Source organism: Bos taurus, chromosome 11 (assembly GCF_002263795.3).
Source record: "Bos taurus isolate L1 Dominette 01449 registration number 42190680 breed Hereford chromosome 11, ARS-UCD2.0, whole genome shotgun sequence".
NCBI lineage: Eukaryota > Metazoa > Chordata > Mammalia > Artiodactyla > Bovidae > Bos > Bos taurus.
Window position 1 is genome coordinate 537,770 of NC_037338.1, and position 18,034 is coordinate 555,803.

An 18,034-nucleotide genomic window follows, 5' to 3' on the forward strand; every position below is an offset into this window, starting at 1 on the left:
TTAATTGGTGGATAATTGCTTTACAGTATTCTCTTGGTTTCTGCCATACATCAATATGAATCAGCCATAGGTATACATATGTCCCCTCCCCCTTGAACCTGCCTCCCTCCTTCCACCCCAGCCTACCCCCGCTAGGTTGTCAGAGAGCCCCAGTTTGAGCTCCCTGAGTCACACAGCAAACTCCCACGGGTTCTCTGTTTTACGTGTGGTAGCGTGTATGCTTCCATGCTACTCTCTCCACTCGTCCCCCCTCTGCTTCCCGCACTGTGTCCTCAGTCTGTTCCATGCCTGCCTTTCCACTGCTGCCCTGCAAATAGACTCACTGGCAGCATACCATCTTTCTAGACTCCGTATATGTGTGCTAATGTATGATATTTGTTTGTATGCTTTTAGAAGACTCGTGAAATAAATTGAGTATCTTAGGGAAAAAAATGTTATATCTTTAATAACTGGCAACTACCCTGAAAGGAAATTGCCCTTCTAATCTAATGATTACCTCCCCATCCCCCTTCATTTTGACTTAAGGAAGGGAATGTTGTTTTAAAGTTCTCTGAACAGGGGGGCACCCCCCAGAACGTGGCTACTAGCAGCTCGCTCACAGCACACCTCAGAAGCCTCTCCAAGGGCGACTCCCCCGTGGCTTCCCCCTTCCAGAACTACTCCTCCATCCACAGCCAGAGCCGCTCCGCCTCCTCGCCCAGCCTGCACTCCCGTTCACCTTCCATTTCCAACATGGCAGCTCTCAGGTGGGACTTCAGTGTGGACGTGTTTCCTGGTTTTAAACAAGATGTCTCAAGAAAAAGATACCTTCTTTTTAAACTTTCTGTTGTGATTGGAAGGATTTAAAATTTCTCTTGACAGCTTCTGAGTATCTTTTAGAAAAAAAAGCAGTATGCCCATTGAGCTATTTTTACCAAGATTCCAGGCCTACTGTGTTGCCTTGCCAGCGAGTCATGTGTAGAAGCTGCCAATTCTTGTTGTTAAGAGTGCCAAATTGTTACCACTGCTTGGCAGCAGTTCGGTGAATATTAATTCCTGAGATATTTTGGTACTATTTTCTTTTGTCTTAGTTTGCTTTAGCTTTTGTTTTTATTAGTATCTATATAATCTGGGTTTTGTTCATATGTATATGTCTGAGTACCTAAGAACATAGTTTAGACTTTTTTGAATAAGCAATTCCTTTTCTGAGGCAGAAGATGAACTGATTTTCAGTTAAAAAAAGAATTATTCCAGCAGGAGTTCTAAATCTTTAGAATATAATAAAGCATGTTAAACCATTTAAGTAGCTGTTTTTTTTTTTTAATTGTATTTCTGACTGGGTTTCTGCCTTGAATATTTGCATGAATACATAGAGTTTGGAAAGCTTTATTGGAAAGTGTGTCGTGTCAGCCTGTGTTATTAATTATGGTGCCCTCTTTTCTGTTTGTTTTGCAGTCGTGCTCATTCCCCTGCCTTAGGAGTGTACTCTTTTTCAGGGGTGCAAAGGTTCAACCTTTCAAGCCATAATCAGTCTCCAAAGAGACACAGTTTTTCTCATTCTCCAAGTAGTAATTCTAATGGCTCCTTTCTTGCACCAGAAACAGAGCCCATTGTTCCTGAGCTTTGTATCGACCACTTGTGGACAGAAACGATTACTCGCCTGAGGTTTGGAGGATATATTTTTATATTGAGAGAAAAATGATGCTAAAAGTTTTAGAAAACACTTGATATTCTGTGTAAAGCTTCTTGCTATAAGCAGTTACAAATACTTACAAAAATGCATAGAAATATATATTAAAGGCTACCTAAGTTTCAGTAGAGAATATTAGTGATATTAAGATGATCATAAAAATATTCTTTTGTCATTTGCTGTTTCTTCCTTAACTTTGTAGTAGTAATCTCTCCCATTTGAAGTGTTTGCTGTTTTAGGGAAAAACAGTTAATTTGTGTAGTTTAGGCAACTTAGGGTTTTATAGCATTTTTCTGAAGTTTTGTCTTTGTTAGTTGAGTATCAGCTGTTCTGTGAAACACCACTCAGACCTCCATTCTACACGACCTTCCTCCTTTTATGTTCTCTTTAATCCTTCATTCAGTCAGTGCCAGTGTGTGTGTTAGTGGCTGTGGTTTATCAGCAAGCAGGTCACTGTCCCTGTCCTCAAAAAGAGACATCTGGGGGGGGGTGGCACTGCACATCTGCAGACAGGACTTTGAAAAGACAGCTGGGTATTTTCTGGGTGGGTAAGTGGAGAAGGCACAGTCGTTAGAGGGGATCAGGAGAAAAGTTAGGAAGTGTGAATGTGTGGTATGTTCCAGGAATTAAAAATACTGTCAATTTGTTTATGTAGGAGAAGCGGAAAGGGCTGCGAAAGAGGAGGTAGAGAGAGAAAGCCGTTGGGGCTGTTCTGTCTCATGAAAGTTGTAAGGAGGTGCTTTATGTGTGAGTCATAAGGACGGGGGGGGGGGAGCAGTCACTTAACAGTGGGGACTGAGGCAAGGCAGGTGGATTGGAGTTTATAGAGTGTGTAGAGGTTGAGTTCCTGGGGTTCTGGAGGGCCTGTGGATGAACAGGGGTTCTGGTAACCCTCTGGGATCAAAGATAGTAATCAAAGGTACGGGTGGTGTCTAGGCCTTTTCTTTAGGAGAGGATTTAACATTCATTAGATTCCCAGTCTGTGACCTCTGAATAGTTAAAACCAGGCTGTGTAGAATCAAAAAGGGCTAGGGACTGAAGTCCTGGGAACTTAACGTTTGGGGAGGAGGTTGGTGAAAAGAGATAAGGTTGCTGCAGACAGACAGAGCAAGGGAGGTCTGGGGGAGGGGAAGCAGCAGGACAATCATGGAACATGAGAAAGGAGGCTTGAGATGAAGGTGTCAGTGTCGTCAGATGCCAGTGAAGTGTGGCAGTGAGGGTGGGCTCAGAGGCGGTACCTGCTGGCAGTGAGTTCCCCGGTGACTTTGTCCAGAGCACCTTGCGTGGGGTAGGGTGTAGTGGGATGGGGTGGAAAAAGTCAGTGGGGACTGGAGGGGTGAGCATGGATACACAGACTGTCCACAGAGTCCTTTGAGTGGGAATGAGGGTCCAAAACTAGCTGGAGGCGCCTCAGGGTCCAGGGAGGGTTTCATTTTTCCTAAACTATGTTAGAGAAAATTCATCTTCCTCTTTGCCCCTAAATTCCTCAGTGTGTTTCTCTAGAAAGTAAGGACGCTTTTTTTTACCGAACCACACTACCATTTTTACAGTCAGCTAAGCGACCAGTAAGTCCTTCATATAATCTGATGTTTTAGTACATCTGTGTATTTAAAGACTCATTTTAAAGTGAGAGAGTAGGCTGCAAAGATTACACACCCAGAGCAGGAGAGCATTGAAAATACGGGGAAGAGGAAGTGATTGATGGAACAAGGAACCAGACAGGCGCTCAGGAGCAGAGACTGGCCCTGGGGAGAAAGAAGGTGATGATTATCAAATAGGCCGCACTGGGGCTCCCGTGAGATGGAGGCCACACCCGTGCTCTTAGGCCAGCAGGTCAGTGACACTTGGAGGAGAGTGAAGATGTGAGTACAGGCTTGAAGTAGGTTCCATTTTTGTTCCTTGTATATAACAAAAATTCCCTGTGTTTAAAAATCATTTGTTTTGGGACTTCCCTGGTGATCCAGTGGTTAACTGCATGCTGCCAATGTGGGGTGGGGGTTGGGGTCACAGGTTCAATCCCTGATCAGGGAACTGAGATCCTATGTGCTGCATTGTATGGCCCCAATTTAAAAAAATAAGTAAATGGAAAGAAAATACTGCCACTAAAAGAAAAAAAAAGTCATTTCTCCTTAAATACCTTATTGCTAAGTTGGATATATTGCAGATGCTTATTTTACAGTTCCAGTCCTCTGCACCGCTCTGCAAAGAAACTTTTGCAGAGAATAGAGAAGTTTGGGGTATGGTTTAAAAAAAAGAGAGGTAAAGTGGAACCTAATCTTAGAGAGTAAGGATAGATTGGAGAAGTCATGTTATAAAAAGTCTGACCCCTTAAACCTTGTAAGAGATAGGAATTCAAGTTTGCATTACTTTGGCTGTAGGCAACTAGCATAGTGTAGAATTAAAAAGGTAATGATTACGTTTATTGTAATTTTCCCCCAAAAAGCTATGTAGTGGACTCAGAATCAGAGCTGAGAGGAATCTTAGAGATGATGAAGTTCAGTTCTTAGAAGTGCTTTTGTGTCTTCAAAGTTATTGCTTGGCCCAATTAGTATTTCTTGTATTTTCAAAGACTTTTTATTAATATCTGAGGTAGATTTTTAAGCCAGTGCCACCATTTTCTTTATTAATATATCTATTACAGGAAGAAAAATTCACAGGCCTCCAAAGTCTTTATTACATCTGACCTATGTGGGCAGAAGTTCTTGTGCTATTTAGTAGAGTCTGAGCTCCAGTTACGGTAAGTGTGTTTATGTTTCTCATTTAATCAGTGTAAATACATTTGTGTTTAGGGCTTAGTCGCTCAGTTGTGTCTGACTCTTTATGACTCTGTGGACTGTTGCCCGTCAGGATACTCTGTCCATGGAATTCTCCAGTTAATACTGAAGTGGGTTGCAGTTTCCTTCTCCAGGGAATCTTCCTGACCCAGGAGTTGAACCTGTGCTTCTATCTCTAGGGCTGCTCTTTCTTTTCTTTTTTCTCTTTCTCTCTCTCTCTTTTTTTTTTTTTTTGCATAATAACTTTATTGAAATAATTTATATACCATGAAGTTAACATGTTTTAAGTGTATAATTAAATGATTTTTAGTAAATTTACAATTGTGCAACATCACCACAATCCAGTTTTAAAACTTCCTCTATCACTTTTGAAAGATCTTTTGTGCTTGACTTTAGTCAGTCTGTGTTCCCATTCCCGACCTCAGACCACCAGAATATAGGCTTTCTGCCCCTGCAAATTTGCCTTTGCTGGATATTTTATATAAATAGAATCATACAATAGATAGTTTTTTGTGTCTGCAACCTTCTTTCTCTTGGCATGTTTTTTAGGACCCCCCGTGTTGTAGCATGTATAAACATTTTATTCCTCTTACTGTGTAGTACCACATTTTGTTCATTGGTTGATGGACATTTGGTTTGTTTCTACTCTTGACCGTTGTGAGTTACGGCACTGTGATCACTGGAGCCAGAATCTTTGTGTGGACATGTGTGATTCATGTTCATAGATAGGTAGATAGCTAGGAGTGGGTCAAATGATAAATTCATTTTCAGCTTTTTTTTTTTTGTCCTCTGAGGCATTTTATTTGTATGTATTACATCCCTAGAGAAGGAATCCAAGGATTTTCCCTCCTGTGTGTTTTCGTTGCTTCCTCATGGTCCATGATTCCAGTTGAGGTTGTCAGTACAACGAAACCAAACTGATGGGATGGGAGCAGGTTATTCGGCCATTTTCTAGATCTTTGAGTTGCACATCAAATCTGGGGCTGATCATTCCACACTTACTTAGCCTGCCTGTGAGGTTCACAGCAGTTTTCCCAGCCCTGTGATCATCAATGATTTCAAATTCGCCAATATAGCCATGCTTCATCATCACAGTTAGAAACCTGACGATGACTCTGGAGCATGGCCTAATAAGGACCTGGCGTTTGCCTCTCTTTTCGGCATTGTTGATACTCTTGAGAGCTTCAGCCAGGACACTCATGTGCACCGTTCTGGCAGTACGGAAAGATGCTGGAAAGAGGACTCATTGGCAGCTTTTAAATTGCCAAATTTGTTTTCCAACTAAACTGCACCATTTTACATTCTGCCCAGCAATTTTTGAGTGTTCCAATTTTTCATCCTTGACAACATTTGATATTGTTATTTTCTTTGATTGTAGCCATTCTGGTGTGTTTGAAGTGGTTTTAATTTGCATTTCCCTGATGACTTAAGATGTTGAGCATCTTCTCATGCACTTATTAGCCATTTGTTTATCTTCTTAGGTGAAATATGTATTCATATATTTGCCAATGTAGTGACCCTTTAATTTTGAAATTATTACAGGTCATAGGAAGTTGTAATGTAGTACTTGTCCCCAGAGGTAACATCTTACACAACCACAGTGCGTTACCCAAGCAAGGAAACTGACAGCAGTACAGGGCACAGACCTTGTTCAAGCTGTCAGCTTTACATGTGCTCGTGTGCGTGTGCGTGTGGTTCAGTGACGTTTTCTCACGTGTCGCTGTGTGTAGACACCACAGTCGAAAATCTGAACTTCTTTATCACCTCGCAGATCTCCCTCATGCTAGCTACCCTTTAGAGTCACATACTCCACACCCTGGACTTCCCAGGTGGCTCACTGGTAAGAAACCCGTTTGCCACAGGAGATGCAGGAGACAGAGGCTTGATCCCTGGGTCGGAAAGATCCCCTGAAGGAGGAAATCATAACTCACTCCAGTGTTCTTGCCTGGTAAATCACGTGGACAGAGGAGCCTGGCGGGCTACAGTCCATGGGGTTGCAAAAGAGTTGGACACGACTGAGTGGCTAAGCATGCCCATCACGCCCGCCTCCCAGTGTCCCCAGCCACTAATCTGTTCTGTCTCTGTAATTTTGTCATCTGTCATTGAAGATGTTATATATGGAACCCAACAGTAAGTAACCTTCTGAAATGGGCGTTTAACAGTCAGCCTAATACCCTTGAATTAAGTATAAGTACAGGTTTGTTGCATGTATCAATAGTGTATTTGTTTTTTAATTTGAATGTTTAGATGTGTAAAGTTTCAAGAGAGTAATGATAAAACGCAGCTCATCTTCGGCTCTGTCACCAACATCCAGGCAAAGGATGCAGCGCCAGTGGAGGTAAATGCAGGCATATTTCTTGAGAAGTTGAAACTCTTTATACTTTATAATTTGCACAATTGGAAAAAAATTTTTTTGCTTTTTTTTTTTTTTTCAAGAAGATAGACACTATGCTGGTCCTGGAAAGCAGTGGAAACCTGGTGCTGTATACAGGGGTGGTGCGGGTAAGTAACACACAGCACCCCAGGCTGTCGTAGGACTGCTTCTTTAATTGTTATTTTTTAGTGTTAGTTGGTATTCAAAATTTGTTACCTCATGACTGGAATTTGGCAGATTTCTATAAGAGTTGAAAATGAACCCTTGGGTTTAGGTTGAACCTTATTTGGAGTACTTCCTGGTGGTGATAAAGAACCAGCCTGCCAATGCAGGAGATGCAAGTTTGATCCCCAGGTCGGGAAGATCCCCAGAGAAGGAAATGGCAACCCATTCCAATATTCTTGCTTGGGAAATCCCATGAACAGAGGATCCTGGTGGGCTTTAGTCCATGGGGTTGCAGAGGAGTTGGACATGACTTAGCGATTAAGCAACAGCAACTTGGAGGTCTAGGTCTCATGGTCATTAGATGGATTGGCATTATGAACACAGTGTAGTTGTGGTAGCATCAATGAATGTAGATAAATTATTTTTTAATAAAAGGAGAAAAGGTTAACTGAAGTTTTATAAAGATTGTAGTTTTAAAATTAATGTATGGTCAGGTTTGTTAACTTTCAGAGCTTTAGTAAAGTTGCATTACGTTAAATGTATATTATATAGTATGTTGGCTGTCTCTCTTTAAACAGTTGTGAAATTTATATACAGAACGATGTAAATTTTACACGTGTAAAGTATGACACTTAAATACACACAATTTGAAGAATAATGAAGTGAACATTCATATGCCCTCTACCCAGGTTAGGAAATAGGATGTTGCCCATAGTTTTAGTCTCCTGGTGTTCTCTCCCCTGTCATCCTCATCCCCCAGAGGTAGACAGTGTCTTTTCTTGCCATAAATCAGTCCCGGGTTTTTTGTTCCTACTTTTTGCAATTATATCACTAAAGAATAAGTTGTTTCTTTGTATATGAATTTTCATATAAATGAAACATACCATATACTCTTCTCTGACTTGACTATTTTGCTCAATATCATATTATTGAATATTTTTAGATATATTTTGTAGACACAAAGCTGTTGTTGACTAACTCTTACACAGTTTTCCGTTGCATAATTACACCAGAACTTTACCAGCCATGAGGATTGTTTTGTTGTGTCCGCTGTTTCTTCTGATAAACAATGCTTAAGAGGGTTTTTAAAAAACATGTATCTCCTAGTCTTTAGAATATATGCATATTCAACTTAGCCCGGGGATGCCATATTGTTTTCCAAAGTGTAGGTTGTATCAAGGTTGCAAGGTTGTACTCCTTGCCTCCAGCAGTGTGTGAATTCTCAAAGCTTCTTTAGTGTTAGTGCTTCAGTCATGTCCGACTCTTTGCGATCCTATGGAGCACAGCTTGCCAGGCCCCTCTGTACATGGGATTCTCCAGACAAGAACACTGGAGTGAGTTGCCATTTCCTTCTCCAGGGATCTTCCCGACCCAGGGATCAAACCTGCATCTCTTACGTCTCTTGCATTGGCAGGTGGGTTCTTTACCACTAGCTTCCCACCTGGGAAGCCCCAGTCTTCATTACATTATTGCTAATCCAAAGTACTATTTTTTTTTCCCCAAATCAGTGCCTCATTAGAGCCAGGTGAGAATGGAGGTCCAGCCTCCCACCTGGCCTTTGTTCACAGGCGGTAGTATTTTTCCTCAGTGTTTGTCTGGGGTAGATTGATTATTGTCTAAAAGTTCTCTAGCTTGTTAAGCTACTCCTTTCCTGATTGGGTCTTTTTTTGGGGGTCTGCTCCCATGATGAAATTGTGGTGTGCTTGAACTTCCACCCTACCTCGAGGCCAGTTTGAGAACTAAATGGTGTTTAGTTCTCAGATGTTTCACTGTGTCTTTGTCAGTCACACAGGGGTCACTGAGAGGCCCGCCCAGGATTTCATGCACTTATTTAGAAAGTCCTTTTCTCTATTTCCTTCCTCCCCATCCCTCTCCTCACTCCCTACTGCCTAGTTATTGCAGGGTGGGGCTGGAATGGAGTGCTCCACCCGTAGTCTGTGGAGGAAGGGTGGGAAGAGGTAGGCCAGCTTATTCCTACAGAGTAAGGATGAGAGCCAGGCTCCTCCCCCTTGACCATTGCTGCAGTGTGGGGAGGTGTGAGGGGCATATGCCTGGCGTGAGAGCAGGGTCTGCAGTCTCTGCAGCTGCAGAGCCATTGGCGGGGAGGCCACTCTGCCTGGTTACTGCAGAGCAGAGGCTCAGAGAGGATAGGCCTGGCCTCCCGGCTTTGTGCGGGGGCAGAGTGCTGCCTCGTCCCCGTAGGTGGGATGGTGGATCCCTGCCCCTCATCTCCATCCACATGTCTGGATGGGGCCAGCACCAGGGCTGTGGCTAGTTTTGTGTATTTGACTGAAGTGGGGCAGATGTGGCGAATGTGGTTGTTCCCTGCTTGGCCACTCTTCCTGACCAAGTTTTGGCAAAAAGAGCAGGGTATTCGTGGGATCTCTTTTGTTCTGTGCCTGAGAGCATTTCTGGGTTGCAGGCCCCTCAAGAGTGCAAGGCCTGGTTTTGTCTCTCAGTCGTGTCTGACTCTTTGCAACTCCGTGGACTGTAGCCTACCAGGCTCCTCCATCCGTGGGATTCTCCAGGCAAGAGTCCTGGAGTAGGTTGCCGTTTCCTTCTCCAGGAGATCTTCCCAACCCAGGGATCGGGCTCCTCCGTCCGTGGGATTCTCTAGGCAAGAGTACTGGAGTGGGTTGCTGTTTCCTTCTCCAGGAAATCTACCCAACCCAGGGATCGAACCCAGGTTTCCCACATTGCAGGCAGACGCTTTACCATCTGAGCCACCAGGGCAGCTCAAGTAGAGAGGTAGAGAAATGAAAACAGAAAGGTAGGGGGTTCATACTTCATTCCTGGTTCTCAGGCCCCCAGCCTGTCAGCGTTCCTCACCTTCTACAGCCCTTAGCTAGTTGTATCACACATTCATGCAGATCCTGTTGTGGTGGTGGTAGTTAGTGGGAGTAATAGCATAGAATGCGCTTATTCCATATTTTTATGATCTGGAGGGGTGGTTGCTGATGTTGTTTTTTTTAAAAACCTCCACATGCTAGTTCTGACTGTCATTTTTATTTTTTATTCCTAAGGATTTTATTGGACAACTTATGTAATTTTATCAGTTTTCAGGTAGTGTATTCAGATAGTATATTTATGTACATATACATAAATATGTATATTGTTAAAATTCAACTTTAGTTCTGAATATCCTTTTAGTCTTATCAAGAGTTTTCAGGGGGTTGGGAGAGAGTTCAAGAGGGGGGAACATTTGTATATTTATGGCTGATTCACAGTGTATGACAGAAACAAACACAACAGTGTAAAGCAGTTAGCCACCAGTTAAAAATAAATTAAAAAAAAAGTTTTCAGACTCTGTGGACGTGAACTTCTGTGTTGTTTTTCTGAGAATCGTACGGGTGGTTAAAAGAAAGAGTGATTAGCATGATTGCTGACTCACTCTTTGAAGGTCAGTGAGAAGTTTATGTCTGGTTTCCTGAGGAAGAAGTGTCTGAGAGTTTGTGATGGATTGCAAGCTGGAGAGCACAGTTTGGACTAGGTTGGGTTTAATTTCTTGAGTGTCACTTCAGCTTAATATCTTTTGGCCCCAAGACATAAATGACACTTTTTTCTCTCTGGCAGGCAACTTAGTAATAAGACTGATGTTTATAATCTCTGAAAGCTTAATGTGCCTGCTGCCTTTACGTCCAATAAGGTGGAAAAGTGTGTGGTATACTTGCATTTTGTTTAATGTCTTAACTGTATTAACATATCCCCTGTTTCCTGCCTTCAAAAAGTTCTTAGTAATGAAAAGAAGGAATCAGACTAAGAGAATTATGTCAAGATGTTTGTATGTAGTTGGATGGTGGAATTTGATACGTGATTAAAATTTTAATTCTCCCTGTTTTTAGTTGTGTGTGGTGAGCATAAACTTTGAAATAGCAAAAGAAATACATGCTTACATGCCTTAATGTTTCATTCAAGAACATGATACATGAAAGCTAATATTTTTTCCCCATATTTTTACATTTCTTTCAGGTGGGGAAGGTTTTTATTCCGGGGCTGCCAGCTCCCTCCCTGACCATGTCCAACACGATGCCTCGGCCCAGCACCCCGCTTGACGGCGTTACTACTGCTAACCCTCTGAGTAAGCTGCTTGGATCCCTGGATGAGGTGAGAAGGGGAGTAGGTGTTGTCAAAAATTGATAGTGTTTTAGAAAAGTTGGGTCAAATACTAGCTTTTTCCATGGTTAACTTTTTTTCTGTTTTAAAAACTGTAAAATTGGAAGTTTAGCTAATGCTTGTAGAATATGAATATTTTCAAACACAAATGATTCGGTAAATGTGCAGTGATTTCCCTTGTGATGTGTGAGGTGCTTTTTGAGGATGCTGCAGTGAGGAGAGGGATGCATTCTTTTTCACCTAGGGATCTCACAATTTACTTGTGTGAATCAGATGTACTGTCTGTTTTAAGAAATCATAGTTTAATGCTCGCTTTGGCAGCAATATACTAAAATTGAAATGATATAGAGAAGATTAGCATGGGCCCTGCTCAAGGATAACACACAAATTCGTGAAACGTCCCGTATTTTTAAAAGATAACTAATGAGAACCTACTTTGTAGCACAGGGAACTCTGAGAGATGTGTCTGACTTGGTTTGGACCTGGAGGACAAATAGAATATTTGCAGGTGGAAGGGGGCATTCGGGTAAAGAGGAATCCCGTGGGCGTGGGCATGGAGGCAGGTCAGTGCAGAACATTGCTAACATATAATTGTACCTCCACCTCTTGGCATACAAGTTAAGACTCAACAGGTCTGTGGAATGAATGAATACTTTTAAAAATCCATGTGGTCTGTTGGGTAAGGCAGGGCAAGGGGTGGGATATTCTAGTATTATCTATGTACTAGATACTGTTCCAAGCATTATATGTGTATTAACTCATTTAGTCCCTTAAAACAGCTTTATTAGGAAAATATTAATCCTTGTTTTACAAATGTGTACATGGAGATACAAGGAGGTTACTTAGCTGAAAACATACAGCTCATAAGTGGTAGAGCTAGTATTTACACTCCACCTGACATGCTCTTAAAGAATAAAGGATAAAAAGGTTTTTCATTCTGAATGCAGTCAGTAGGACATTGTAGGTTTTAGAGCTTGCAGTTAAGAATGTTAGGATTTGTGTTTTAGATGGGTTTTTCTTGGGATTAAAGATAGACCAAGTGGTATTAGATCCCAAGTGGTATTAAACTGTGGGGCCACTTACTTTTGATTCCTTTCTCTCTTGATCTTGGCCCCTCAAGTCCAGGTTATCTCCACAACTCTCCAGTGCCATTGATTAGATGTCCTGTTTTTATTGACTTTTTATAGCTGCTCTTGGTGGGGACCTTGGGAAAGGCTACTTAGTCATACTTATAACAGAATGGTGTAAAATCATTGTGTATAATTGTTAAACCATATGCAAAAAAGACATGTAATTTCTTCATCCAAATTTCTCAAAAATGCTTCACGTGTTGTATTTATGACCCTGTACAGGTTCTGGTGTCCCCAGTTCCAGAACTGAGGGATTCTTCAAAGCTTCATGATTCTCTCTATACTGAGGATTGTACTTTCCAACAGCTTGGGACTTACATTCATTCTATAAGAGACCCTGTCCGTAACAGGGTAACGCTAGTAAGTGTGCACATTTATTTTTAAAAGGTAGAATAGCTTTCCAAGAATTATGGCTGTCATGTAAAGTTTGTCAGAATGCAGTTTTGTCTGAAAAGTGCAAACAAATATTCCATGTGGTTTTTTAAAAGCACTTGTAATACATCATATTTTTGCCCTATTTTTCTTTAAAGTAGTTTCATCCCACTTTTTTCTAAAGTTTTTATATTATTAAAAAGTGTATTGGAAACAAAGCTTGTTCATTCAGTTCAATTTTAATATAGACAATTTTTTTGTTGTTAAAAGTGAGACTTTTGGTGATGGTGACTCTTAGTGTCTATATGAAAATTAGCCACTTTGTTTAAAGATAAGAGTTTTTGTTAATGTTTTACAAATAAGCACATTTGTTGTGTCTGAAATTTCAAAGTATTCAGTTCTGTTTGAAAATACTACTTATTTTTCATTTATTTTATTGCATTTTTCTTTGATAGGCAAACAGTCTTGCTAAGCATCAGCTATTTTTTAGACATCCAGAGATTTAGAATGAACAGATTCTATTCACTTGCCCTTATTTGTTTCCATCTTCTCCCTAGGAACTGAGTAATGGCTCCATGGTGAGGATCACTATTCCTGAAATTGCCACCTCTGAATTAGGTATGGTTGAGGATCAAACCTCACGTTCATGTGTTCTTAGTTTGATTTAAAAGATTTGGAGTAATTGCTGATGTACATTAGTAATTGAGGCTTTAAACGTTTTGCTGTTTTGGAGCCGCGGGATGGGCCTTCTTCCTGCGCCGAGAAGCGGTGACGCGCCGCCGAGCACTGTGTATGGCCCATCCGTGTGTGCGCCAAGGCTGGGGCCCGGGAGCACGTGCTGGTTCCACTTCTGTGAGCTTTCTCAGGGGGAGGAAGCTGTGCAGTGAGATTACAGCATATGGACACGCCTCTTGCAAGAAAGTCTGAGAAACAAGCCCAAGCAACCAAAACAGATTTTGGCATATTTGATGGTTTTTAATCCAAAAATAATCTCTCACTTGTTAAGAATAATTGAGAAGTTAACATAATTGCCTTTGAGGAAAACTTAACATTTTAGCAAAAATATACTCAGAAGTATTTTGATAAAATCAGAGTCTGCTTGAATAATTATTGAAATGCAATTTGGAAGGTACTAGGTGGAGAATATTTCTGAACGTAGAATAAAGAAAACCATGTAATCAAAAAGATTTGCCAACAAATGTAAGTTAAGAAAACAATGCCTGTGTGATATAAGAAAATTCAGGATGTCTGTTAGTTTCAAAATCCAACTTCCAGTGCAGAATGTTGGCAGATTTTGTGATCTCTGGAATTTGCCAAGTGGGCTGGAGTGCCTTTCTCATTTTAGGAAGTACTCTTCATCAGTGTGGTAGATGATATTCTGAGTTGGTATGGAGCTGCCTTGCTTTTCTAAAAGGTATTTAGCCAGTGATCTCAAGAAGTATAAGCCTAACCAAAATATATAAAAACAATTAATGGATTAGTTAAAATAAATAAAAACAAAGTGAAATCTTAACTCTTGCAGGAGCAAATAGAAGTCACATAGTTCGTGCACAGAAGGTTTTGTACTTGATAAAACCTTCCTCAGCACCTCAGTCGGTATCTGGTTTACACTGATTTTGGATTCAACCATGACAAACTTGGTTATTTGCTTTTCTGACATTGGTTTCATTTGATTCCAGCCTTGGTTGTGTGTGCACACACATAGCAAATTGATGAGAAAAAGCATATACTGCTAAGGATGGGCCCTGGTAACAGTGAATTTGGGAAGGGAAGGAAAAAATCCTCTAAAGAGATTATGTGGGTATACAAAAACATTGCAGGTCGGGGCCATTTCCTGCTAAAAGCAGACCTAGGCCTCCTCATAGCCATAGCCCTTGCCCCCTGAGGGAGTCGCTGTGTGACAGCGCAGCGCTGTAACTGATTGTCGTACTAATGGTATCGAGCCATTAAGAAAGGTGTAGACTACATGGTATTGACTGGTCTGTTTAAGACAGAGAGCATGTAAAACACCATAGAAACAGGGCTGTCAGAAATAATGAACAGTTATAAAGCTTTGGTTAACCAGAATGTTTAATCATTTACAGCATATTTTAAAGCTCGGTGAGTGTTCTTATTTGAGGATGTATGTATTGATTATTCTAGATTTACTGAAGTATTGAAACAATATTTTATATGAATTTATTAATGTAGAAATTGTGTGGTTTTGTTAGAATGATCTTTAATTCATTGCCCAAACTAAGACATTTTTGAGAGCAAAAATGGGAAGCTGTTGGGGCCACAGATGTCAGTCAGTTCTGTCTTAGGTAACCTGGGCTATGTGGTTATTCTATTTCTGACCCTAAATTGATGACAAAAACACTGCTCTGAGACCTCTCACAAGCCCTGTTAAATTCAGACTCAGATGACTGGCTAGGTCAGGTTTGTGTCCCACCAGCTCTTTAATGGCAGTTCCCTTTTCATAGCGCTTGACCTTTATATAGCAGTGATTTAAAAACCGTAGTAAAAGGGGAAAAGAAATGCATGCCTAGAAAGCATACTAAAACTAATCTTTGCTTTCAATAGTACAAACTTGTTTGCAAGCGATTAAGTTCATTCTGCCGAAAGAAATAGCGGTTCAGATGCTCGTCAAGTGGTACAGTGTCCACAGTGCCCCAGGAGGGCCCAGTGATCACTCAGAGTGGAACTTATTTGTGACGTGTCTCATGAACATGATGGGTTATAACACAGACCGCTTAGCATGGACAAGAAATGTGAGTACATACGATCATTTTTCCTCCTGAGATACACGGTTATCAGTGTAATGTTTGCATAATTGGTAACACAACATTCAGAGTATGTAACACGCCAGTGTACTAATAGGCATACCTTATTCATCAAAATGGAATAATGCTAAGGCTTATCGTATCTATGCATTGTAAGTCAAATAGTACTTTAATGATAATGTTTTGTAATTAGAATCATTCTGTTTTTATAACGTAAACCACTTTGACTGTTATTTCTCATTTCATCGTTGTAACATGGGTGTAAATTATGCTTAGATTAGTAGGAGTAGTCTTGATTTTACTGATGAAGAAACTGAGTCAGAAGGAGATCACAGACTAGAGAAATCTCTAAACTGGGCCTACGGTGTATCTTCTGACTCATGGCTTAATGTTCTTTTCTCGAGGCCCAGGCTCTGTTTTTCCACATTATTGCTTGGTCTGTGAGGAAGGTTTAATTTTGAAGGGGATTTAAAGTACTTTAGCCTAAATATCTAGTCTGTCAATGATACAAACTAAGCTCCTCATCTCCCTCCCGAGAAACTTTCTTACAGGTCCTTCATAGGTTATTTACAAATCAGCAGGGTAGGGACTTCAGTCTTGGTGTTTTCGTTTTGCTTCTGGAGGTCTTTCCCAGGACAGCCTTGCCTGGTTCACTCTGAAGAAATCACTCTAGATCACACTTACCTTTCCCTAGGTAACTCAGCTGTACCTGTCAATACATTTGGGTTTCATACCAGCAAATCCATTAAAAAAAAAGTCATTGTTTTTCTTCATTATAAAAGTATACGTGCTTACTGAGGAAAATTTGGAAAATGGAGAGCTTAAAAAGAAAATAATACTAAGAGATAACCACTGTAAACATTTTCATTGTTGCTTCTCATAAACATCATATCAATGAAAATTTCCCATATTAAAAATTCTTCAACCTCCCTCCCCCGATTATCGTTCTCATAATAGGCTACAATATGGCTTTGTCAAAATTGTGAAAAAGTAAAAGTATTAGTTGCTTGCTTGTGTCCAGCTCTTTGTGACCCCGTGGGCTGTAGCCCACCAGGCTTCTCTGTCCATGGGATTCTCCAGGCAAGAATACTGGAGTAGAGGGTTGCCATTCCCTTCTCCAGGGGATCTTCTCAACCCAGGGATAGAACCGAGGTCTCCCGTATTACAGGCAGATTCTTTACTATCTGAGCTACCAGGGAAGCCCCAATAGCTAATAAATGAACATTGCTGAATCAGTTTTTTTTCTTATGAGTAATTTGAGTAACATTTTTCTATACACAAATCTTTAGATCTCTAGTCAGTTCTCAAGAATTGAACCTTAAAAGAGGAATTACTGGGTCAAATAATGTTCAAAAAGGACTGTCTGTCCAATCAGCATTCTCACCAGTGTCATTTAAAAGTGCCTGCTTCACCACCCAGATTATTCTTGGTGTGCTGAACCTTTGCCAACTCAGAATTTTTATTATTTCTATATAGGTAAATGGGGATGGGTTTTCCAATTTTTTTTTTTAACCTCTGATTCATCCCTGCCTCGCTCACATTGTCTCCAGCAGACTGGTTTCCATTGTTTGTCCTGAACAAGGACAAACGTGTCCAAGCATGTTCCTACCTCAGGGTCTTCACACTTGCTCTTCCCTCTGGAGAAAATGCAGGCTTGCCAGATGGCTCAGTGGTAAAGAATCTTCTTGCCAGTGCAGGAAATGCAGCTTTGATCTCTGGATTGGAAAAATCCCCTGGAGAAGGAAATGGCAACCCACTCCAGTATTCTTGTCTGGGAAATCCCATGGACAGAGGAGCCTGGTGGGCTGCAGCCCATGGGGTCTCAGAGTCAGACCCGACTGAGCACACATGCACGCTGGAGAAAATGCCTTCATCAGGCAAGACGAGCTGAGGCCTTGGCCAGGTGTCCCCTCAGCGCAGCCTGCTGTGTCTCTTCTGTGTAGAGTTGTACTTATCCCTTGTCTCCCACTTATTATCCTCGTTACCTGTTTTATTTTTCTCTTAGCACTCGTTAAATATGCTATGCTGTATATTTTACTTATTTTGTGTGTCTCTGCTCCCATTAGGAAGGTAAATAGCAGTGCCGGGCAAGGATGGATGCCTAGTGAACATGTGCTGAATGAAAGCCCTTGTCCAACTAAATGAAGTATTGTTTTTAAGAGTTTATATATGTTATATCATATGAAAGAACTGCCTTCTGCAGTTTCCTTGGGAAAAGTTTTACTGGGAAAATAGACAGTTTTCTTATTCCAAACAATTGCGTGAATGCTACTTCAGTCCAGATTTTTCCATTCTTTATTAAATATGAAAAAGTTGAGCCTTACAGAAACTGAAGGTTTCTACATATGAATAAGTCTGCTTCAGCTTCTTGTAGTTTCTGCATGTTGCTGTCCTGCAGGACTTGATGAATCCACATCACTGTGCCTCATTCTCTTGCAGAGGGCCAGTAGCCCCTCATGTTTCCTGTTGTAGAGAGGACTGAGTACGCAGCTGCTTATTTCTTTTGTAAAGAAGAATCTGACTCTGACTAATTTGTTGCGTGGTAGCCCTAAGAGAAGGAACAAGGAAATGAGCCCTGAGACTGAGTTGCTTTGACATTTATTTGGATGACTGCATAGTTAAACCTTGTCTTGGTTGTCCTTACAGTGAAAGCTCAGGATGAAGTGGTCCTCAGT

The 18,034-nt window shown here is 41.1% G+C and overlaps 1 protein-coding gene and 1 non-coding gene across 6 annotated transcripts in view; both read left to right on the forward strand.

The window, feature by feature from the left end:
* Positions 1-18,034, forward strand: part of ANAPC1 (anaphase promoting complex subunit 1) — a 101,308-nt gene that overhangs the window by 11,545 nt on the left and 71,729 nt on the right. For 3 of the 5 annotated variants that reach the window (XM_005212369.5, XM_002691126.6, XM_059891621.1), the window contains exons 9-17: positions 526-746; positions 1,435-1,644; positions 4,311-4,406; positions 6,691-6,781; positions 6,880-6,945; positions 10,952-11,086; positions 12,448-12,585; positions 13,155-13,215; positions 15,160-15,347. In XM_005212369.5, coding sequence (XP_005212426.1) covers positions 526-746; positions 1,435-1,644; positions 4,311-4,406; positions 6,691-6,781; positions 6,880-6,945; positions 10,952-11,086; positions 12,448-12,585; positions 13,155-13,215; positions 15,160-15,347 — 1,206 coding nt within the window. The remainder of the gene's footprint in view (positions 1-525; positions 747-1,434; positions 1,645-4,310; positions 4,407-6,690; positions 6,782-6,879; positions 6,946-10,951; positions 11,087-12,447; positions 12,586-13,154; positions 13,216-15,159; positions 15,348-18,034) is intronic. The other 2 variants (XM_010809765.4, XM_010809766.4) reach the window with 2 other exon arrangements.
* On the forward strand, positions 11,402-11,506 carry LOC112448967 (U6 spliceosomal RNA). The gene has a single exon (XR_003037416.1). It is a non-coding gene; the product is annotated as a U6 spliceosomal RNA (small nuclear RNA).